This window comes from Ostrea edulis, chromosome 2 (genome assembly GCF_947568905.1).
Source record: "Ostrea edulis chromosome 2, xbOstEdul1.1, whole genome shotgun sequence".
In the NCBI taxonomy this organism is placed as follows: Eukaryota; Metazoa; Mollusca; class Bivalvia; order Ostreida; family Ostreidae; genus Ostrea; species Ostrea edulis.
In genome coordinates, this window is record NC_079165.1 from 93065353 (window position 1) to 93089721 (window position 24369).

The 24369-nt window shown below is 36.7% G+C and overlaps 1 protein-coding gene across 2 annotated transcripts; it reads right to left on the reverse strand.

The window, feature by feature from the left end:
* Positions 1 to 168: 168 nt before the first annotated feature.
* LOC125680367 (uncharacterized) lies at positions 169 to 19250 on the reverse strand. 2 transcript variants are annotated; one of them, XM_048919867.2, is made up of 10 exons: positions 19157 to 19250; positions 18761 to 18809; positions 18312 to 18428; positions 12752 to 12858; positions 12583 to 12664; positions 12331 to 12479; positions 12168 to 12215; positions 11962 to 12070; positions 3256 to 3321; positions 169 to 1910 (listed from the first exon to the last, which is right to left on the reverse strand). In XM_048919867.2, the coding sequence occupies exons 1-10, from the start codon at positions 19247 to 19249 to the stop codon at positions 1039 to 1041; spliced, it is 1692 nt and encodes a 563-aa protein (XP_048775824.2). In that variant the 5' UTR covers position 19250; the 3' UTR covers positions 169 to 1038. The 2 variants fall into 2 exon arrangements, with proteins under 2 accessions (XP_048775824.2, XP_048775823.2); XM_048919866.2 differs by having other exon boundaries at positions 3256 to 3396.
* Positions 19251 to 24369: the final 5119 nt, after the last annotated feature.

Consider the following 24369-nt stretch of genomic DNA (forward strand, 5'->3'; position numbering starts at 1 on the left):
TGACTGTCATGGTAGTCATTGGCACAATAAAGAAAGCTCACTTCTACTGCTGTAAGAACCATGCATAGGTCAAAGTTTTGTGGCTTTTCGCTTATGGCTGGTGATATTTCTACGTGAGTGAAAATTTCGTGAATGTGACTTATATAAAAAAAAAAACAACAAACAAGTAAGAAACAATACATGATATTAAACATTAGATAATATGAAAAATTAGATGAATACATTTTAAAAACATTTGATAATATTAAACATTAGACGATATTAAACATTTGATAATTCAGCTTTTCCAATGCAAACTTCCCATATTTGTGTAGGAATATTTCATTTTTACCTGTATATGGTATTAATGTCTTTCAACTGATTTGATATGCAAAAGCATGCCCTGCACACGATCAATTTTTAAACCAAGGCATACTGCTTACCAATAAGTTAATGTTATAGAGGGGTTCAACAGTCTCGTTTAAAGTCGGTATTTTGCAACTTCTATGGTCCTTATAATGATCTAATTTGCAAACACAACCTATCATTGGGTCAAATGCTATCTGATATGCTTCATAACAATTGTTAGGCCGTTCTTTGAACACTGATTTGACTAGTATAACCGGTCAGCAGGAGATGCTTACGCATGGTGATGTCATCACTTCCAACGATAGGTAAGACTTCAGGTGATCAGGAAAACAGAACAGTTGTGGATGTACTGGTACATGTATGCGCACGTATTAAATGTATATTCGTAACAGATATGAAACTTTTCGTCTTTCTACTACACTGTAGTATTCCGGAAATCGTGAAACTGCGTCCATGGCCTTTGCGTAGAGTTCTGTAGTTTCTACAACACCGATTTAGTTGCGTTGGGACCTTTTTAAAAGATGCCAAAATTCTACAAACTAAAGATAATCTTCCCTCCTATTAGAAATTATAAAAGTCTTCATCACTTTCTAAATGGGGATCAATTAATCAGGACTAACTGTAATGTAGAGGCTATTCGTGTAACAAACTAAAGCAATCTCTGCAGTGATCTCCAATGGGGCTCGGACACTACACACTTTTGCCACCCAGGCTGATGGCTTCAATCTCTTCCGATATTGGTTCCCAGGCAGACAGAAGGGGGGATTTCTGTCCCACCATACTCTGAGTCTGGCACGGGGCTACGCCTTCCTTACACTGTAACGTGCTTCCTTTCCCCTTATCTCCATTCCAAGTAAAATGAGAGTGCACCCTTTTTTCATGATCATTCGTATTGCCGCTTGTGAATTCGAAATGGTTTGGTAACGCAGTGCTTTCTGAATTACCGAAATATTTTCTCTTTTTGTTTATTGCCACCATCTGCAAGATATTTTCAAATGAACGATCAAGCGTATTTTTCAACAAAGATTTCTCACGATACATCTCGCTGTCATAGTGATTATTTTGATATTTCTGTAGCTCAGCCACTGCAAATTTTAAACTTTGTAATTTTCCGATAATTGTTTTGTCTTGTTTGGTATAGTTGTGGGGGAAAAGTTCCGACAGGAAGTTGTGAAACATTCCAATGTCTCTGTGCAGATGAAACAGCGTAACGTTGATTGGGTTAGAAATATGTTTCCCACAATCCTCCGCCATGATCACGTAAATCAATGTATTACTTCGCTGCTCCTCCCAGTGTTCAGTACACTGTAACCACCACGCAAGTGATTTTGATAAAATGATTACAATCAAAGCCTCTCTTTCCGGTGCGAATGTCTCTTGCTGTTCCCTGTCTCCCTGTTCTATAAATGTATAGGTGACGCGGCGCTTACAAACACTTGATAGATACTTCTGTAACTTTATCACGGCGTTTACGTGGCACTTGTTCTCACGTGCTGCAAACAGCATTACGTCTTTGCAGTTCACTTTGTAGTTTTCTTTTCCCACAAATTCCAACCGTCTCCCTACAATGCAAAAAATGTTTGTTTAGTACCACACGATTGATCATTTCATTACAGTACTGAAATGCCGTAAAATGCTTCAAAACTATTGGTCTTCAAACTACATGCATGTTTCATTTCCTATCCGCCGCATATCAATTAAAGAAGCAGTGTTCCTGTATTTAAGAGAGAAAAAATATTTTGAAAGTGCATGAGGGTATGAACTGCCACCTTTCACACCGGCGTACTTCATGAAGCACATTGTCCTTTATGTATTTTCAAAAATGCAGCGTCTTATATCTTGCATTTTGTTTTCATTTCTGTCGAAATTACCAGCCGTCAAAGTAGACGTAACATATGCACTCTCATCGTTTACCATCACGACGCATTCAATTGTTCACTCGTACGGAGACGTCACCAATACCGATAAAGACACAGGGGTTAAGCTCGTTTTGGGCCCGAACCCTGTGATACAATAAATATAGAATTTATGGTATCACAGGATTCGGGGCCAAAACGGGCTTAACCCCTGTGGATAAAGGGCTTCGAAAGGCCTATGCTAGACGCTTACGGCCATTGAGCAGTGAAGGTTCTTTAGCGTGCCACACCTACTGTGACACGGGACATCCGTTTTTAAGGTCATCTCCAAGGACCCGTGACATTCACACCTAATGCAGAGCGTTTGGCGATGGAAATGTCACTACCTATTTTAACGACTTAGGTCTGTCGCGGCCGGGATTCGAACCCCGGTCCTCCGCATGCGGGGCGAACGCTCTACCTCTACACCAGAAAACATACCAGTATATGGCACAGTGCCTGTACGACTGATCTTTCCATGAACAGGGTCATTACATGTGGGTACATTAATCTCGGCTGAATATTTGGACTGATGTCTTCACGATGAAGGCGTCAGTTCAACTATTCAACCGAACCAAATCTCAGCCGAGATTATGGGTACATAGTTCACCATTGAACACGGGTATTTTGCGATACGTGCTTAGACAAATTCAAAGTATCTGCTAAAAATCTGATTCCCTTCACAATATAAATACAAGAGACCTTGCGGCCTCTTACATCTTTACCAGTGATTTCCAGAAATATAAGAAATTCGCCTTCATCTTGAGCAGTCTGATTAAAATCAAACCTCTCACTTCGCTCGATATACGGATAGTCGCTGCGTGGGCAGCGACTATCCGTATATCGAGCGAAGTGAGAGGTTTGATTTTAATCAGACTGCATCTTGAGTATTTATGAGTTTGAGACATAACGCAGGAATCAGCTGTTTTGTTTGCCAGCATAAAGACATCTTCACAAGTCAAGGGTTATTGAGATGGCATAAAGAGTGATGCTATAAGAAGTCATACCTTACCTTCGATAAATCTCTTGGCTACAATTTTACAGGCAAGCAGTATGACGGCCCCAGATGCGACCAGAACTAAAATAACAAGGGCAGCATACATGTATAGCAAACCCATGTGATTATACCGGTCCTTCCGTCCATCTGAACTCTCTGAAAATGAGAGGAAAAATATTCTAAAACATGGTTTACCTGAAATGTAAAACCAAAAAACACAAAAACACACTCTCTCGTGCATAGCTCTTATCCTTGGACGAATTTGGCTCCACTTTTTTGGCACGCTGTTTTTGGCTATATTTAGCTCTAAACTTCATAGTTATTTCGGATTTCAAACATTTCGGTTGAGCATCACTGAAGAGACATTATTTGTCGAAATGCGCATCTGGTGCATCAAAATTGGTACCGTATAAGTTTTACATTATGACCCCTGGGTCGAGGCCTCTGCTGGTGGACTGTTAGTCCTCGAGGGTCTCTACAACCCAGTAGCTTAGTACTTCGTTACTAGCTTGAAAATACGGATGTATATTTAATTGCTGTTATAAAATTTAGAAATTCATTTCAAAATTAAGGATTATCTCCCTCGTGCATAGCTCTTATCCTTGGACAAATTTGGCTCCACTTTTTTGGCACGCTGTTTTTGGCTATATTTAGCTCTAAAACTTCATAGTTATTTCGGATTTCAAACATTTCGGTTGAGCATCACTGAAGAGACATTATTTGTCGAAATGCGCATCTGGTGCATCAAAATTGGTACCGTATAAGTTTTACACACACACAAAAATTGTCGTGTTAAGTCATATAACTCGTTTATAATGACTTTGAAAGCTACTGATTGGTGTGCGATTTCTGAAGTTTTTCGACTTTCTCTCGAATAAAGTGGCTTCGAGCATCACCAGAAATATTGACCATGTAGCTGAAAAGACATTACAGTTGATCAGTGATCAGTCAGCATATTTGACATGTTCTTGTTCTCATGGCCGCCGCCGCGGTTAGAGCGTTCGTAGGCCGGGGTTCGAATCCCGGTCACGGCAGACCGAAGTCGTTAAAACAGGTATTGACGGTTCCATCGCTGAACGCTCGGCATCAGGTGTGAATGTCACGGGTTCTCGGAGATGACCTTAAAAACGGATGTCCCGTGTCACAGTAGGTGTGGCACGCTAAAGAACCCTCACTGCTCAATGGCCATAAGCGCCGAGCATAGGCCTAAATTTGAAATCCTTCACCGGTCTACTGAAGCATGTTGGACTTGTGCACATGTATGTTGTGGTTCAGGTATGCATTTAGATTCGTCAATGAACCAATCTAATTAAAATTAGATGTGTAGCGATATACGTGAGCGGATCAAAGGATCTAATTTTAATTAGATTGTCAATGAACATAATTCTAATGGGTACATTCAAACTTGGACATATTTGTAATACAGTGTGCCTGGCGGCACGCTCTTACTCGTCCATCAGCCTCCATCATGCCCCACCCCTATGGCAAGCCCTTTTACTATTTATTCATAAAATAAGATATCTCTTTAAATAAGAAAGATATCTTTATTGGTTAAAGAGATATCTCAGTAAGTTAGAGAGATATCTTTTTACGCTAGGGAGATATCTCTTTTGTTTAAAGAGATATCTCTTTAAACAAAAGAGATATCTCTTTTGATTAAAGAGATATCTCTTTAAGTAAATGATATATCTCTTTACGCTTGGGAGATATCTCTTTCTCTTTGAGAGATATCTCTCAAAGCTAGAGAGATATCTCTGAAAACTAGAGAGATATCTTTCAGAGAGAAAGAGATATCTCTCTAACGTAAAGAGTTATCTCTCTATCGATGTAAAAAGAGATATCTCTATAAGTTAGAAATATATCTCTTTAAATTTTCAAAAAGAGATATTTCTTTAGATTTTCCCCCCGGTGATCATAATGACTTCTCCCTGTTGCATTGTCAGTGAAATGATGTAACCCTATTTTTTAACCAAGCAAAATTAATACTTCTAGCCTACAAATGGCGGGAAAGGTTGAAGAGATTGTCAAGTTGACGAGAGGCGAAATCTAGTCTAGCTCGCATATTTCATCAATTTATTGTCTGTTTTCTGTTACCTGTACATATATACATTTCACATGCAGTAAAAAGCAAAATCTTCCCACGGGATTGCAGCCATCAGGGTGTTGCTAAAACGCGGAACGGAAAACGAAATGGAACAGAATTTAAGAATTAGAATGATTAATGTAGATAAGATAACGGTAAAGATCAGGGGTGGGGGGTGGGTGGGGTCCATTTTGATTAAAATCAACAATTTGGGAATTGTTTACAAGCGATAAAACAACTTTATCTTAAAATTTTGCATTGTAAATTGATTATTCGAATTTAGTTAAACGTTAGTATAAGAATTTACAAGGCATTTTACAAGAATTTCGAAATTTTGGCAATGACAGGGGTGTTAGCGAGCAGTGACACCTAACCTATGGGTAGAGAATGAAAAGAACACACGTGGTTTATCCCCCCCACCCCGGTGGCAAAACGCCATTAACGCACATGTACAGGTATTTACACATAATATCGTGTATGTGTGTACTTACAACAAGGAGTGTGATATGTATAAAACAATAATAATTCATGATCTTATTTAGTCAACAAGTTAAACATCTTTTGTCTGATTTATCATTTTTTAACTAACAGGAGACTTAGTAACCGCAACACGCCAATCCTAAATAGTGAGGACTTCTGGCAGTTGATTTTTAAACTAAATACTTGTATAGCTTAACATTTGGATTAAGAATGAGATGACTTTTAATTCGATTCAAGTATAAATTCTGTTTTAGGTTTTTAGCTACTTCATATATTATGAAATAAATCTGTGGGTACCTGTAAAGTGCGAAACGAAACGAAATCTACCGAAACGAAACGAAATCTGCCGAAACGAAACGAAACCCACCGAAACGAAACGAAACAGATTGTATAATCGAACTCTTTTAATTGTAATAATTAAAAATGGTATCTTAGGCCCCTGTTAAAGTTTACACATATAAATAAAATTCGCCTCCCCTTTGATGTTGGCTTTCGACTTGACTGATACAAAGTTTTAAAAGTTGGAAGGGGGGGGTAAGCACAAAGTACATAGATACCATGTGCAATTAGCTTCGGATCCATAAATTTCAGAACGGAAGGTTACAGTCTCACAGGTCAGAAGTCTGGGGAAACACACTAAACGAGGGATGGGGTCGTCGGCGTTGGATCCGCTTTTGGACATGAATACATGTTTCAGTATTTTTTGCTCTAAAGACAAATATATGTATACATGTGGATATTGTGTATTTGTATGTAGTATATCAAACGGTGGATTCTGAATATGTCCTCCCGTTCTCTTTGTGATTTCTGCTTAAAATTCCCTTGTTCATAAGCCTTTTCAGTTTACAAAATGCCGACCTCCTCCTAATATTATTGCATTAAAAAAATTCCGTTTTCCGTCCCGTTTTCAATTCCCCGTCTTAGCAACACCCAAAATGTATAGAGTTTTTCCATTATTGAAAGTACTCGCACCTCAGCAGTTAGAGATAAAATAAGAGGTTAAGAGCTCTTCCTGCTTTCAATTTTCTCAGACACCAGCTTCTTCAAACAATGTATCTATGTCCAAAGGCGGATCCAACGTCGGCGACCCCCCCCCCCCCCCTCGTATAGTGTGTTTCCCCAGATCTCTGAGACTGTAACCCTAGGTTCTGAAATTTATGGATCCGAAACTAATTGTGCATGGCATTTAATCAACTACGGATATGTACTTTGTGCTTACTCCCCCCTTTCCAGCTTTTAAAACTTTGTAACAGTCAAGCCGAAAGCCTACATCAAAGGGGAGGCGAATTTTATTTGTATGTGGTAACTTTCACAGGGGCCTAAGATACCATTTTTAATTATTATAATTAAAAGAGTTCGGTTATACAATCTGTTTCGTTTCGTTTCGGTAGGTTTCGTTTCGTTTCGGTGGGTTTCGTTTCGTTTCCGTAGGTTTCGTTTCGTTTCGGTAGATTTCGTTTCGTTTCGGTAGATTTCGTTTCGTTTCGTTTCGCACTTTACAGGTACCCGAAATCTGTTAATTCCTCTTACTATTGGTCGTAAACTTCACCCTAGTTAACATTGGTTTTGTTTCAATCTTTCTTTTCTGCTGTATCTCTTAAGTTTCAACACTAATCCGCAGGATATCGGTAAATGTACGAACTTTCGCATAGATTCATCCCAAATGAGGCAAAACTTGTTTCTTCATCGGACTCGTTCGCTTTAAAATTTGATTTGATACATAAATGTATATTGTACCAGGTGTAGAACTAAATTCAAATTCAGTTATCTTAAACATATGTAGTTCGATTAAAAGAACGTTCGATTTAAAAAGGCTATGTTTAGGGAAAATTATTCAAAGAATTATTTTATCTTTTACAATGTTGTTTTCGGGGGAGAGGGTGTACCTTTTATTCATTGGATGGGCTCATAAAATCTTTTCTTACCATACCAGCCAGAAGAAAGTAATAAATTATAATTCAAGTCTTTTCAGTATGTTACCTTATTTATTTTTTCTTCATTTGTGAAACAACAACCTGTCAAAATCTGGGGGGGGGGGGGGGGGGGGGGGGTGGGGGGGGGGGGGGGGTGACAAAGCCGGGAAAAAGATGGTGCCAATAGGCGCTTGCTTAATATTTTTAGTAAAACTTACTATATGCAAAATATTAAACAAGCGCCTATTGGTACATTCATCCGCAAAACACACCGTGTAAAAATACATATTAATGCTTTAGTATGAGGTATCAATATGAAATGGTGGATTCTAAGGATGACTACCTTTTCTCTCTGTAATTTCTGCATTCCTTGTTCAAAATAAGCCTTTTGATTTCGCAAAATGTTGACCTCATGACATTATTGCATATATTTTCCGTTCCATTTTCCGTTCCGCGTTTTAGCAACACCCCAGCCATCATGGTAAGATTTGCTTTGGCGGGCTTCCGTTTTAGGGAGGAGTACTTAGTATTCAAACTAATAAAAATATTGGAAAGAGATATCTCTTTCTCTTTGAGAGATATCTCTTTTTCAACGATTAAAGAGATATCTCTTATTCTTTGAGAGATATCTCTCTAGGAATTCTTAGAGAGATATCTCTTTAAGTGAAGGAGATATCTCTCAAAGAAAAAGAGATATCTCTCAGAGTAAAAGAGATATCTTTTTAAGTGAAAGAGATATCTCTTAAAGTATAAGAGATATCTCTCTACGTGAAAGAGATATCTCTCTACGTGAAAGAGATATCTCTCTACGTGAAAGAGATATCTCTTTAAGTGTAAGAGATATTTCTAAAGGTAAAAGAGATATCTCTCTAAGTGAAAGAGATATCTTTCTAGGTGAAAGAGATATCTCTCTAAATGAAAGAGATATCTCTCTAAGTGAAAGAGATATCTCTTATTTAGAGAGATATCTCTTAAGATTAAGAGATATCTCTCATTTTAAAGAGATCTCTCTTTAAGATAAGAGATATCTCTTTAATTCAAAGAGATATCTTATTTTTCGAATAAATAGTAAAAGGGCTTGCCATACACCCCAGCCCCCGAATCAGAATGTAATATAATTCCAAACCATTCGCTCTTTTGAGTTTCTGAACTTTACTTTTTATTTAGAATCAACAGAACTATTTCCCATCCTCTGATCTTGAGGTATTTAATTAAGTATACTTTACGACACGTGGTTTAAAGAAAATGCAATTAGAGTCCATTTCCATTGTCGGGGTTTCACTTGAGTTTTAAATTTAATAAAATTGTCTTTGACGAAAACAATCATCTAATGGGTAAGTTTCCAAAGTTGTCTATGTCCGAGTTTTCTGAGGTTAACCTTTGGTCATTTGACTCTCTTCTTCTCAGCAGTATAATTTTAAGATTCCTGAATGAAAGGTGAAGATAACGAACAGTGATCAATCTCATAACTCCTATAAGCAATACAAAATAGAGAGTTGGACAAACACGGACCCCTGGACACACCAGAGGTGGGATCAGGTGCCTAAGAGGAGTAAGCATCCCCTGTCGGCCAATCACACCCGCCGTGAGCCCTATATCTTGATCAGGTAAACATAGCCATCCATAGTCAAAATTAGTGTGCCAAGAACGGCCTAACAGTCGGTATGAAACAAGTCAGACAGCATTTGACCCAATGATAGGTTGTATTGGCAAACTAGATTGCTGTAAAGACCATAGAATTTGCGAAATGCTGACTTTAAACGAGACTGTTGAAACTCCTGCACCATCAACTTGTTCGTCAGTAGCTTGCCTCGATTTGAAAACTGATCATACGCAGAACAGTTGTTGCGTATCGAATCAGTTGAGAGATATAAACACCATATGCAGGGGATAATGGAACATTGCTACATAAATATGGGAAGTTGACGATGGAAAAGCCGAAATCATCCCGTTTGTCATAAAGTTGAGTTGTTAGTTTACCGAATCCAATTCGTCTACAGACAGACGGTCAGCTACATGTGCAGTATAACTCCAAACTTTGTTGTCAATTGGGAAGGATGGCTTGTGTATGATGTAACAGCATCCGTTTTCAAAAGGGGCAGCCAAAGGACAAACTTGCTTCACAATTCACTGAATTTCTTGACAAAGAAAACCTGTCTTTAATATTTTTGGCGTAACTCGCGAAGGAATGGGAAGGGGGCGTTCGTTTGTCCCTACATTGCTTCAATTCATCATGCATGATTGTTACCATTTAAATATTACTAGAAAAAGAAGGGGTAGGGGTGCAGTCACCAATATATCTTACTTTGTATGTGAATAATAATTATTGTGTATAGAAATAACGCAAAATGAACGTTGTCAAAACGTGAGGGACCAGGTTCCCCCTCACCAGTCTCCTGATTTACGAGGGACCAGGTTCCCCCATCCCCAGGCTCCTGATTGTACGAGCCTGTATAGGATCTACTCATCACTAACGTGAGGGGCCAGGTTCCCCCTCCCCAGGTCCCTGATTGTAGCAGCCTGTATAGGATCTACTCATCACTTGCGAAAATTATATTTGCTAGAAGAGCAAATACTGTAAATATTAATATGGCGATGTGTATTTAATGTTTTCTACTCCAATAAGGAAACAATTATATTACCTGACTATTTGTTCAAGAATGTTTAATTAATGATTACCCGCTGTTTTATATGTTTAATATTTCCGCGTCTTGATAACTGTTTGGGTCTGATTGCTTCTACTGTTTCCAAAGATTAATTAAAATTGCATGGTCCGAATTTAAAAAAAATCCATTTTGTAAAAACGCTACACAATGATCGTATTATTTTCTCTTCGTGTAAAGAAGGCAAGTACGTGTCTACAACGGGATAACGAGGGATCCGGAAAGCGGAACTCGTAATGTGGAATATTCCAAGTGCTATTGAAATCATATCACAAGGAAATATATTTGACTTCGAAAACCATTGTCTTAAAAATGTATTTTCTGTTCTTCCGTTCGTTCCTGTTTTCAGCCTTCTACAAGTTAAGCCTGCTTTTTTCCCAAACGTGCAGGAGTAATATCTTGCATCAAGACCTTGGTTTCATTCGGTTTTCAAGGTTACAAATAGCAGAAAGGTCAAGAGAAGAAAGGGAAAATCCAAAACTTAAGCCACATATCTCGTGCAAATCTTACGCTACATTTCTCATCTAAATTTTATTAAACCTGCAATGATGGAACCTTGCATAAATGTGAATTGTAAAATATCAAATGTCACTGAAATTAAAAGTCCGAAAGTTTTGTGTACAAGAATTAAATTAGTTTTCATTATGATTTTGTCAGATTTGAGTGAATGATACTTTTATAAAGTCAATGGTATATTGGTATTCAATGATGCAGATGAAAAGTGAAGGTTACTGAAAGGAAAATTCCGAAAAATAGTTGTATACAATATTTTGGTTACTAGTAGATTCATCAAACTTTCAGTAATGCATCTTTGCATAAAGATATGAGTCCTTATACATCCTTTCACATTTCCATCTTCTTCTCCAGAACCACTCTGTCAGTTACATTCAAACTTGGCACAAAGCATCCTTGAGTGAAGATGATTCAAGAACGTACAAATGTAGGGCAACACCCGTCTCCAAGGGGAGATAATTGCAAAGTAGCAAAAATACACGGACAAATCTTAAAAATCTTCTTCTCCAGAACCAGTGGGCCAATATCAATAAATTTAGTACAAATTATTCTTGGGTGAAGGGAATTCAAGTTTGTTTAAAAATATAGCCATGACCCTTCGAAGGGGAGATAATCAGGAAAATGCAAAAAATAGGGTGAGGTCATTTAAAAATCTCGATAACCACTGGGCCAGAAAAGTTAAAATCTACCTGAAAGCGTTCTGACATAGTGTAGATTCAAGTTTGTTCAAATCCCGGGTGTAGGGTGGGGCCACAATAGGGGATCAAAATTTTTCTTGCGAATATATAGGGAATATCTTTAAAAATGGGCCATGCAGGGACGATGTTGCTGATGGACCTCTTGTTTGTATTTGGTTTTAATCACTTACTGCTTGTTTTCAAGAGTAAATGTAAAAGATCAAGGGACCCGGAGAGAAAATTTCAGAATTGTTTGTGCACTGATCGTATTAACACTCGCAAGAGAACTTCAATGTGTCATGTTGAGATTGGATGCCCCGCTTTGCGTGGGGTATGTTACAAACAGTTGTCTGAATTGCTGGTGAACTACTGACTGTGTAGTGTTTACATACCTGTTTTACCTGATGACGGGTGGACAAAGACATCTGTCGTCCAATCCTTGCATCGCTTACATCGTTTGATGTTTGAGCAGCAACATGTACCATTTCGAAGAATCTTTATCTAGGAAAATATTCTCAAATTATCTGTTGTTCGAGAGAGAGAGAGAGAGAGAGAGAGAGAGAGAGAGAGAGAGAGAGAGAGAATTTATATCATTAACCTTTGCGTAATATGATCCCGGTTGTACATCGTGGAAAACTGCAAAACTCTGAAACAAGACTGAAAACTGTAAATCTGTAACGCAAAATGCAGAGTTGATACACTTTAATATTTAAATTGGATTTATAACACGAAAGTATTTATAGTTTTCATTTGTATGCTACCTTGTCAACTGTTAAGTTTTGAATCAATTCGCCATTACTTCTTCTTAACTCTACATGGTATCTGAAACTTTTAGAAGTTTGGACCTCAAACGATATTTTCAGAGGGTTGCCTTTAGGATTATCGATAAAAACGGCCCCATGCCAATTATCTGAAAAAATGTATTGTTTTACCAACATGTGAGACAATGAAATTCAACCAAAAAGTTACAAGAAAGACTCATTGAAAAGTTTCGTATTCAGCGAAAGCCTTACCATCATCATTTAGCATTCTCCACATTGGCCTTACTGTGGGGGTGAGGCTACTAGCCGTGTGGAAGGTAGTTTTGAATGTCGCCTGCAATTGGTCGAAATGGGTCTTGTATTGACAAATTAATTTTCTTTTACTCTATCATCAAAACACTGGAGTGGATATATTGCTTACTGTGAATATGTTGACCGAATCTATAAAGATAGCCCTGCATAAAGTGAGTGACCAGGCTCGGTCAACAGGATACTCTATCAAATATCCGCCCGTCTCAGCTCCGTCGTCTGCAATGATTTCAACGAAACATTGTGCAATAACCTCACTTAAAATACAGTATGTTCAAATATTAGAACAAGGCGTGTTCTTTGAATACTGAGGTGATGCTATCAAATTTCCAGGAAATCAGGAAATGGAAAGTAATTCATGTATTGATCTGCGCGGACACAGCAGGGACAGGTGCCCGTCTATGTTCAAAAGCATGTGTACCCCTACACGTTTTGGTGGTCTTTTTCTTTCAAAGCTTTGATAAAGTAAACTTTAGAAAATAAAATTGCAAGCATATTATATTCCTAACTAGGAAATGTTTTGAATGCAGGGTTTTCTTCAATCAACTTTGAGCAAAAATGCAACAACGACAAGCCATGTTCAACACATCAAAAACGTAAAATCATTCAGGGTGTCATAGGATTCATCGCAATCTGACGTAGTTATGACGACATTGTTGAAGTGAACCATTTTAAAAAAAAATATACATGTATATGTTTTTCTAATTTAAGTATTTTCTGTCATGCCATTGGAAAACTAACTAAAGGTACATACATATTGAACATAAACGAAAATCGTTTTTATTGTTTACTTCATCCACACAGTTTGTGTTTACGTGGCATTTTTGTCGCTCTACGTATGTCTCATATTCTAGATATGTAACGACACTGAAATTGCACGTGCTAAACGTTTTCTTGGCGATTTTAGTTATAACAAGCATTCTGAGAGTATTGCATGGCAATACATAGTCCTCCACCGGTTGCAAAAATTACTGTACCACAACAATATTTAAAGTTCATTATGTAGGTTATTGTAAAAGGGAAAATTGGGGAACCAGGATAGCAATGGTTGGAAATCAACTACTATTCAAGTAGAGGCTATACCAGGAAAAAAGACAAATTTATAATTAGGTTTAGGTCTTTAACCAAGTCAATAAACTGTGAAAAATAGGTGATCATGAATAATTTATCTACATTTTTGTATTACTATGCTAGAAGTTTTAATGAGTGTAGTACTCTTATCTACAGAAATAAGAAACTTGGAGGTAAACTAACAACAATTCATGCTATTTTTCTAAGTCCAAGGGCCATAACTTAGTGAAAAATCAACGGACCATGACGAAATTCAAACTTGATCTGTAACTTGTTATGGCAAAGTAATGCACCAAATATAAAATGAATATCTGCAAGCACAACAACAAAAAAGTCTGGAAAGCTGATAATCCATGCTATTTTTCTAAGTCCAAGGGCTATAACTTGGTGAAAAATCAACGGACCGAGACGAAATTCAAACTAAACTTGATCTGTAACGTGTTATGGCAAAGCAACGTACCAAATATCAAATAAATATCTGTAAGAACAGAGAAAAAAGAGCGGAAAACTGAACTGATGGACAGACGGGCAGACGGAGCGCAAACCTAAAGTCTCCTTCGACTTTGTCGGTAGGGGACTAAGAAATACAATGAATCAAATACTATTAGATGAACTAACAATCTAACACCTACACATCATTCATATACTGTAATCTATCATTAAAGGGATGGTCTTAAACGTTTGCAAATCAAAACGAAGAAATGCATTGATCAGGTGAGCGATGTTGCCCATTGGCCTTTTGTGTAACTTTGACGAACAATATACCTGCTGTTACCGAAATAGGTTATCTTTTAAATGATCTACAGACGGATAACAATGAAATATGTGCGTTTAATGACTACAAATAGATAAAATATTTCCGTATATCGATTTCTAATTTCAACAAACGGGTGGCAGTTGTTAGTTACTACATTTTTGTAAAAACATATTTTTTTTAAAACGTTGGCACCTGAGGTTTGTAGTATTATCAATGTCTTAAACGTACATTTTTTATTTCTTTATTGCAGAGGAATCATGAAGTAGCTAAACTAGATCAATCTGGCATTGCGTTTGATGAGGCTACATAAATCAACACTGTTGTTCAATCCCCAGAGCGCTCGCTGTACAGTATGTTCTGAAGGCCTGTATTCGAATCTAGGTCGAAACAAACCCGAGTCGTTAGAGTACCGGTAGGTAACAACTCTCGCGGGTCTTCTGGGTGAAACCATGAAACGTCACAACTCTCGCGGGTCTTCTGGGTGAAACCATGAAACGTCACAACTCTCCCAGGTCTTCCGGGTGAAACCATGAAACGTTACAACTCTCGCGGGTTTTTCGGGTGAAACCATGAAACGTTACAAGTATCGTGGTAGACGTAGACACGATTAAGAACCTTCAGTGCGAAAAATGGCCATTGGCGCTTGACGAAGATCTTCACCTAAAACCTAATGGCATCTTTATAGCAATAAAAACTTCTCAAAGAGAATCCCAGACACTCAGTCTCACCTGTTTATTCCTGATTCCCTCGAGACTTGAATCCAAATAAAGACTACTGGGAGATACATGAACATCTTTCGGTCAAACGACCTGACCAGTATAGCTAAAGCATCGATACAGATTTTCTGAATTGTTCTTATTTAGAAATAACAGATGTTACAAAGTTACAACCCATGGAGGCTAGGGTAACTTTAACATGTAGAAAGCATGAATGTAATGGACAAGAGGCATTGTCTATATAAGCCCTCTCCACATTTATCTCTAGTTGATATCACTACAGCATGATATCATAGACACTTGATGCAGCAGATATCACTACAGCATGATATCATAGACACTTGATGCAGCAGATATCACTACAGCAAGATATCATAAGACACTTGATGCAGCAGATATCGCTACAGCAGGATACCATAGGCACTTGATGCAGCAGATATCACTACAGCAGGATACCATAGACACTTGATGCAGTAGATATCACTATAGCATGATATCATAGACACTTGATGCAGCAGATATCACTACAGCAGGATACCATAGACACTTGTTGCAGCAGATATCACTACAGCATGATATCATAAGACACTTGATGTAGCAGATATCACTACAGCATAATATCATAGACACTTGATGCAGCAGATATCACTGCAGCATGATATCATAACACACTTGATGCAGCAGATATCACTACAGCATAATATCATAGACACTTGATGCAGCAGATATCACTACAGCATAATATCATAGACACTTGATGCAGCAGATATCACTACAGCAGGATACCATAGACACTTGATGCAGCACATATCACTACAACATGATATCATAGACTCTTGATGCAGCAGATATCACTACAGCATAATATCATAGACACTTGATGCAGCAGATATCACTACAACATGATATCATATACACTTGATGCAGCTGCTTCAGATATCGCAAAACACTTTAATCACTTTTACTTGAACAGTATAGTATGCGCGATCCAAACGTCTAGTGTCTTTGTTCAGAAATTTCCAGAAACGCGGATGAGTTTTACAAGCACCAAACCATACCGGAGTATTTATTAAAGTGGCTCACTACATCCAGAAATAGTCTCTCAAATCAGTACGAATTGATTTAATTATAAAAGATATGATGATATACAACAAGCATATATGCCAAAAAGGCAAAAATATACAAAATTGGATAAAAACATGATTTTTCAAAAAAATTATTTCAACACAAATGAACAAAAGATTTTAGGGGATTTGAACACGAGATCTGCATTCACCAGCCCAATGCTTTAGCCACTGAGCTACGATGATAGACAAACAAATCGATCGATACAAATAATTTCACAAAACATTTAAATCGCCATCTTGTGACGTAGTGTCATAAAGAGGATAAGCTTTAGTGTAGTGAGTACCTTAATATCAGTAGAGCGCGAAGAAAAGTTTTTAAAGCTGTAATGAATAGATATAGGTCTATACATGTATATATTTTTGAGACACACAGGAAAAATTCATATACCTACAGTTTTCCATGATGATTGACTGAAAATTTACTGTATTTTTGGTATTATAGTATAATATTTTGTTATGCATGGAACAGTGAAGATCCATTTCATTAAGGGTAGAGCAAACACGGACACCTGAACACATCATACGGGGATCAGGAGCCTAGAAGTAAACATCCCCAGTTGATCGGCCACATCCTCCGTGAGTCCTATATCTTGATCAGGTAAACGGAGTAATCCGTAGTCAAAACTAGCATGTAAAGATGACCTAACAATTGTCATGAAACACGTCAGACAACACTCGACCTAATGACAGGTTGTAAATTAGATCGTTATAACGACCCTTTGCGAAATTCTGACCTTCAACGAGACTGTTGTGTGTTATAATGTTCCTATATTTCCAACGTTCCACAAGACATCTCATATAATTTAAAATTACATATTATGTTCCTTAAGATACCTCGCATCATTAGGTTCCACGAGATATCTCGCTTCATTAGAACTTTAATACATATAACGTTTTATGAGATTGTGATATATCGTGTCGTTAGAACTTGCAGATGATGTTCCATGAGATATCTCGCGTGATTGGAACTAACATATAACGTTCCATGACATATCTCGTATGATTACAACTTACATAAAACGTTCCATGAGATATCCCGCGTCAATACAACTTACATATAACGTTCCATGAGATATCCTGCGTCATTACAACTTACATATAACGTTCCATGAGATATCTCGCGTCATCAGAACCTACATATAATGTTCCATGATATATCTCGTGTGCTTAGAACTTACATATAATGTTCCATGAGATATCTCGTGTGCTTAGAACTTACATATAATGTTCCATGAGATATCTCGTCTAATTAGAACTTACATATAATGTCCCATGATATATCTCGCGTCATTAGAACCTACATATAAAGTTCCATGAGATATCACGCGTCATTAGAACCTACATATAAAGTTCCATGAGATATCACGCGTGATTAGAACTTACATATAATGTTCCATGAGATATCACGCGTGATTAGAACCTACATATAAAATTCCATGAGATATCACGCGTCATTAGAACCTACATATAAAGTTCCATGAGATATCACGCGTCATTAGAACCTACATATAATGTTCCATGAGATATCTCGTCTGATTGGAACTTACATACAATGTTCCACGGGCTATATTGCATCATTAGAACTTACATATAATGTTCCATGAAATATGTTGCATCATTAGAACCTACATATAATATTCCCTGAGCTATATCGCATCATTAGAACTTACATATAACGTTCCATGAGATATCTCGCGTGATTAGAACTTACATATATATTTTGATGCGATATCTCGTGTGATTAAAACTTACATACAATGTTCCATGATATATATCGTGTTATTAGAACTTATATATAACTTTTAATGAGATACCTCGTGCAATTAGAACTTACATATAACGTTCCATGAGATATCTCGCGTGCTTGGAACTTTCATATAATAACTTTTAATGAGATATTTCGCGTGATTGGAACTTACATATAACGTTTCATGAGATATCTCGCGTCATTAGAACTTACATATAACTTTTAATCAAATATCTTGTGTGATTAGAACTTACATATAACGTTCCATGAGACTTCCCGCTCATTCCTCTTCAGAATCTTTAACTGAACATTTCGCAGAGCGGAGTCTGAGGGTGCGACACAAAATCCGGAAATAACTCTCCTCTGACATTCTGCTGACATTGAATAAATGTACATGTATAAGTAAATATAATATAAACCATGTAGCAAGCATCTTAAACAGTGCTCGAGGTCACATGTCAATCATTTCAATCAAAATACGTAGGAAATCGTATAGAAACATTCTATTCATGCACTTATTGTCCAATTTGCTTTTAAAATGCAAAGGGTTTTCATGTCATCAGAGCATTACTACTACACACCGTCACCAGCTCCAATCTTCAGTTCTATAATTATTGCTTTATAAATTAAACTACGATATGATGCCACCTATAACTTTGTTAGAGTCGCATTTTAGTATTATGCGTAACTCTTATCGACTTACCCTTTTCCGAAATCGTCCTTTCCTTACAAGTGAAACTGTTGCTTGCATTCTGAAAAAAAGAAGGGGAAAAAGAATGATTTTAAAAGAATTTTTAGGCAATTCTACCCCCGGTAAAGTCAATAAAGATCACGAGACATCGCGGACATATGGGATTGTTGCGTTTCAGGGATTGATGCGAAGATGTTCGGCATTAAACGTAATGATTTACTGCACCTCGTTAACTTATTTCTTTTCTTAAAAAAAGAATGAGAAACTTTTTTTAAATGGTCGCGTGTGTATGCGATTTAAATTTTTTTAATTGAACGCAAAATGCGATTCAAATCAAATTAAATTTACAAGGATGTCGTGTCATTCTAAAACAATAAAAAAGTTCTCCAACTAAGCAGCTAATCGTACCTCGGCGACAACCATATTGACGCAGTTTTCAGGATATCTACATTGACAGAGACCTAGAATCCACACCACGCTGAGGAGGCGTTCGGCCGGCATGACTTCGTCACTCAGAAGACGCGGCACGAGTCAGCCACGCTCCGTATATATATAGGGAAGGGCTCATACCCCGGCGTGCAAATGATTTATACGTTAGACTTATTGTCAGATAAGATAATCTTTATCATTCAATGGTGGTATAGTTATAAATGTACCACAAAATAACTCAAGATTTACTGTTTGACCGACAGCCATTGTAGAAAAAAATATCGGTACAAAGAGATTTTGGAAAACAGAGAAGAAAAAGTCCAGAGCGATACAAATTGACACCATACGGAATAAAATGAGAACTAATGCCTGCATGTGTAAGTCAGGTCAGAGAATGGGTTTATGTAATGAATGGACATAACATTTCAATAAAGTACAAATTATCAATCATCCGATGGCTAATATCCTCAAACTAATTTTTGGTTTAATTCAAGAAAATAATGGTAATTTCAAATTAAATTGAATGATTTAGAGAAATTAAAATTACATATCTTTATTCTTATTTCTAAAAGATGGATAGATATATTTCTGAATTTTTATTTTGATAATTGATATTAATGTTTCTTGAATCTTTCTGAAGTCGTAAGTACAAGTTCGTCACTACAACTTTTTATCTCATGATCATTACGACTTCTTATTTCATAATTACGACTTATATATATAAATATACGTAGATATATATATATATATATATATATATATATATATATATATATATATATATATATTTATTTATTTATTTATTTCATGCTCTTAATTTGAAACCACTAGGCTTTCGTAATTTACATTAACCATAATACTGAAATAATATTAAAGGGACCACAAAAACTGTAAAATATCAAGGGTAAATGAAACCGAATGTTGCCACGAGAGTCTATGGATTGTGGCTTTGACCTTGACCTTAGTAAACAACTTTCAGCGACCTTAGTAAATGACCTTCATCAGTGAATAAGCGTTGATCTAGAGTTTCAGTTCACATTGAAAAATTATGACCAAGGTTATAAAACTTGTGGACAGATAAGGAGACCAGCAAAGTAAATTAGACCCCCCCCCCCCCCTAATCAACACAAGAGGCTTATGGGACACATCGTTTTACATGAGTAACATTGTTTTCAACACTTCTATAATTAGTTGATAGTTTCTGAAAGAGACTAGAGAAATATCTCCTCCCTTCTGTTACATCACATCCAATCAACTCATCTTGTCGCAAGGAACAATAAAATATTTGAGATCGGAGAAAGGATCTCATTTAATTGTTTTGGATCATTTCCAATAAAACAGGGGTAGAGACCCCCTCCCCAGTGTGATGTTTGTTAGAATCCATTGAATATGCATTGTCTCAAGGAACAAGAAAATACATGTTTAGGGGGTGAGATATCAATGGTTTTCTAGTTACTGGAACATTTCCGTCCGTCTGGGCGGGGCTAGAGATGCCCCTTCCCCTTTCTGCTACATCTTGTCGCAAGAAACAAGAAAATGTTAACTTTCATATTTATCTAACCTATTCAAACTATGATTCCCCACTTTATTACTTTGCTAAACTATTGTAATCCTAAAATATCCCCAGCTGTTCTGAAGCGGAAAACTTTTATGTATCCCTACCCTCTTTTTCTTATTTCTAGATTATATCCCCGTTGAGGAGAGTGTAGCCCCTTTTTACACATTTGAATCTTTTTCACCGAAGAATACTTTGTTTCAGATTGAATTTAATCGAAAATGGTTCTTTTAAAAGAAGATTTTCAAAATATAACATCCAGTTTTTCACAATTCTCATCCCCCCCCCTTTCACGAGGGTGTGGCCCTTCATTTGAACAAACTTTTAATTTCCTTTTCTCAAGGTCAATTTGTACCCCGTTTCGTTGAAATTGGTTTTTAGGAAAGTTTTTAGAACATGACCTCCAATTTTTCAAGACCCTTTGAAAAATTGTGGCCCATTATTTAGACAAGCTTGCATCTTCTTTTTTCAAGGATAATTAGTGCTTCATGAAAAGTATACTGGCGTAATTTCAAAAATGATATTTTTTTTATATTTACATTTTACTTTAATTTCTGTTGGAATTCCCAGCCATTAGAATTGTTCATCAAGATTCATACGCACATTGTTCACACTCATGAATGCGGAAATGGCTATCATTTCAATTGGAAAAGATATTGAAGTCAAAAATATTGATAAATACATGTATACGTAAACACCGTAATTGGAAATTATCATACGAGTATACGTAGTACTAATCTTCATGTATCGGGCGACTAGTTCACAAACCACGGGCCACCATGTCATCAGTCGTGGAAATAAATAAATTGCCAAGAACAAAAAGTTTAACCTAAAGGCTATGTCATACAGCCACTATGTACAATTTGCGCATATTCCACGGATGAAATTTGGTCATACGTGGATATACGTGGAAATTTTTAGAAAAGTTGGGGTCTTTACGTGAAATTTTGACAGATGTATCACGAATGAACCACCTTAAAGCCATGAAAGAAGTACGAATAAACCACGAAAAGAACACGTAAATCTACGTAAAAGCTAAATCCTGTCACACCATACGCGAAGCATGCGTGAACCGTGTGCGATTATTGCGCTGTTTATCTGCAATTCATTAGTGATTCGTGCGTCAATTATGTAATTTTAACGCGATATGTGCGCCGTATACGCGATATAAAAGTGATACGTCTGTGGTACATGAGTGAAAGGTCCGTTAAACATACGTGGAACGATCGTGGAAAGCCAAAGATTTGCGTATGCATCTCGCAAAAATCAAGCACAACTGCGTAAGATTTACGTAACAGTTACGTAAAAATTGCGTATAAACTACGTAAAATACGCATAAACTGCGTAAATCTCAACCGACCAGAAATTTTGAGCAGCTAAAAATCGAAATCGCGTAAAGATCCGTCTGCCGAAACCCCGACGGACATCTACACACTTCGACATATGAAAAACGCATGAAACACTTATATTATGAATTAGGTATATCGCGCATATAACACGTATGATCAAAATTCCATACGTTGTGTGACAGCCAGGGTTTGTGATCCGCCGTATGTCTTGACTTGGTAAGATAGGATTAGAATGGTTTCGCTAAAGTACACTAGGTGTCTATCTGGTGACTATTGTCTACTGTAAAGTGAAGACGACAAGAAAAATTATCTCTTACTGTCTAAAATAGAATACCGGTATTAAATGGAAAAGTTTCCACTAGTGTCTAAAAAAATATATTCTATTCTGTATTCTAATTTGTACAGTTATTCAAAGTCTGCTAGCATATTTCAAAATTGAAGAATGGGAAATATCTATATGTTCACCTTTTTCTAAAGATTTGATATAAATTTTAGGAAAATACTTTTACACCTCAGAATAAGGTTTTGTAATGGATATGACGAACTTGAAACAGGTGCGCAGAATATCGTTTATAACCCATTTCCGTTGGTACTTTACCTCTTGGTTGGAATGATCTTAATTTATTGACAGATAACAGAAAATAAATAGATCTTGACAACCGGGGCATAAAATTGCAGATAACAAATATTCAAAACGCAGACTGTAAATGCATACAAACTTCCATTTAAAAAACCCACCTGTTTCGGTGTTCAATCAACAATGAGAGATATGAAAATATATTAGTTGCCGGGTTTCCTTAAACATTTTTTTTCCTATTAAAAATTTTAACCAATGGTGTAACACATGAATATTTAACAATTACGGCACCATGTGCCATCTGAAGTCAGAACGAGAGAGGTCAGACAGAGAAATCGGTCATTTTTGTTGCCACAATATATAAGTTCTGGAGTATTGTTAATAGGATCACATCTCTAGTGTCTACTGCTTAGTGTAAAATTCTAAATGTTCTGTATCTTTGATTGTTTTATTTTTTTTTATCTTTTGTATGATACACACATGTATTATACAATCTCTAGAGCCTATCCTCTGTAGCTTTTGAAAGTAAAGTAAATTTTATTTAAAGTCGGTACTATATATATATATATACAATCAACAAGTCAACACAAGCTCTGTCGAGCCTTTTAACCGACTATATGTATTTTTAAAAACATTTTCATACTATAGCCTCTACAGTTGTCTGCATCATTTGTTCAATTGCCTTTAAAAAAAAAATAGCATCTGTAAAAATATGCAAATTCTATTCATGTATAATGGATACTCTATAAGGTATATATCTTGATGATATATAATTCTATACATGTATATTTATAGATATAGAATGTACATCAGCACTTCCTGCTATATTATTTAAAGATAGTAATTGTCATTAGACAAGGAGTTCATGAAGACATTCACTATTTTAATCACATTTACGATGCATGCTTGGGCAGACAAGATGGGATGTATTTCAATATAGTTTTACAAATATTTGATTTGTATAAAAATTTAATGAGTAGGAGTTATCAGTTCTTCCAATGGACAGCGTATTTGATTTAGCATTTCATCACTGGTAATGAAATGATCATTTATCTAAAAGAATCGTTTGGGGATCGCAAAGCAGTTCATATTTTAAGACATGATCTACACCAAGTTATGATTTCATATTTCACTTACAAAAGACAATTTGAATCCCTTTGACACGCGTGATGATAGGGAGCACTGGCGAGAATCACCCGTGGGTAACCAACGATGATTTTTCCTATATATCAGTAAATAAAAATGTGATCCCCTAGATATCGTGCCATCACCTTACCCTAGGGGACCATGATTTGTACTCTATGTCAGGAAGCTTTCAGGTATATTTCAACTTTATCTAACTATGTGGTTCTTGAAAAGAAATTTTAAAAAGATTTTCCTATATACCATAATGCACTATTTTGATCCTCCATTGTGGCCCCACCCTACCCCGGGGACCATGATTTGAACTTGAATCTACAATATACCAGGAAACTTTCATGTTCTGGCCCAGTATATTTGTACTTATTACAACCAAACTAAGCCACGCATCCATTGGGGGGTGGGGTGTGTGTGTGTTTATCAAGTATACAAAAAGTTGTGATTTTTTTTTTGTGCTTGCCAAAAACAGTGTAGAACAACTCCAACAAAACCCTCCAAGCGGCTGTAGAAAGAGTCCAAAAGAAGAGCAACTCGGTCCATTATGAGTAACTACAGAAGAGAGGATAGTGTC

Excerpts from the sequence above, each read along its gene's own strand:
- LOC125680367 (XM_048919866.2), bottom strand. The coding sequence starts at position 19,249 with ATGCCGGCCGAACGCCTCCTCAGCGTGGTGTGGATTCTAGGTCTCTGT. Across the intron at positions 12,665-12,751 it reads ATTCGGTCAACATATTCACA|GCGACATTCAAAACTACCTT; the intron begins GTAAGCAATATA and ends GACCAATTGCAG. Across the intron at positions 12,480-12,582 it reads GAGAATGCTAAATGATGATG|ATAATTGGCATGGGGCCGTT; the intron begins GTAAGGCTTTCG and ends ACATTTTTTCAG.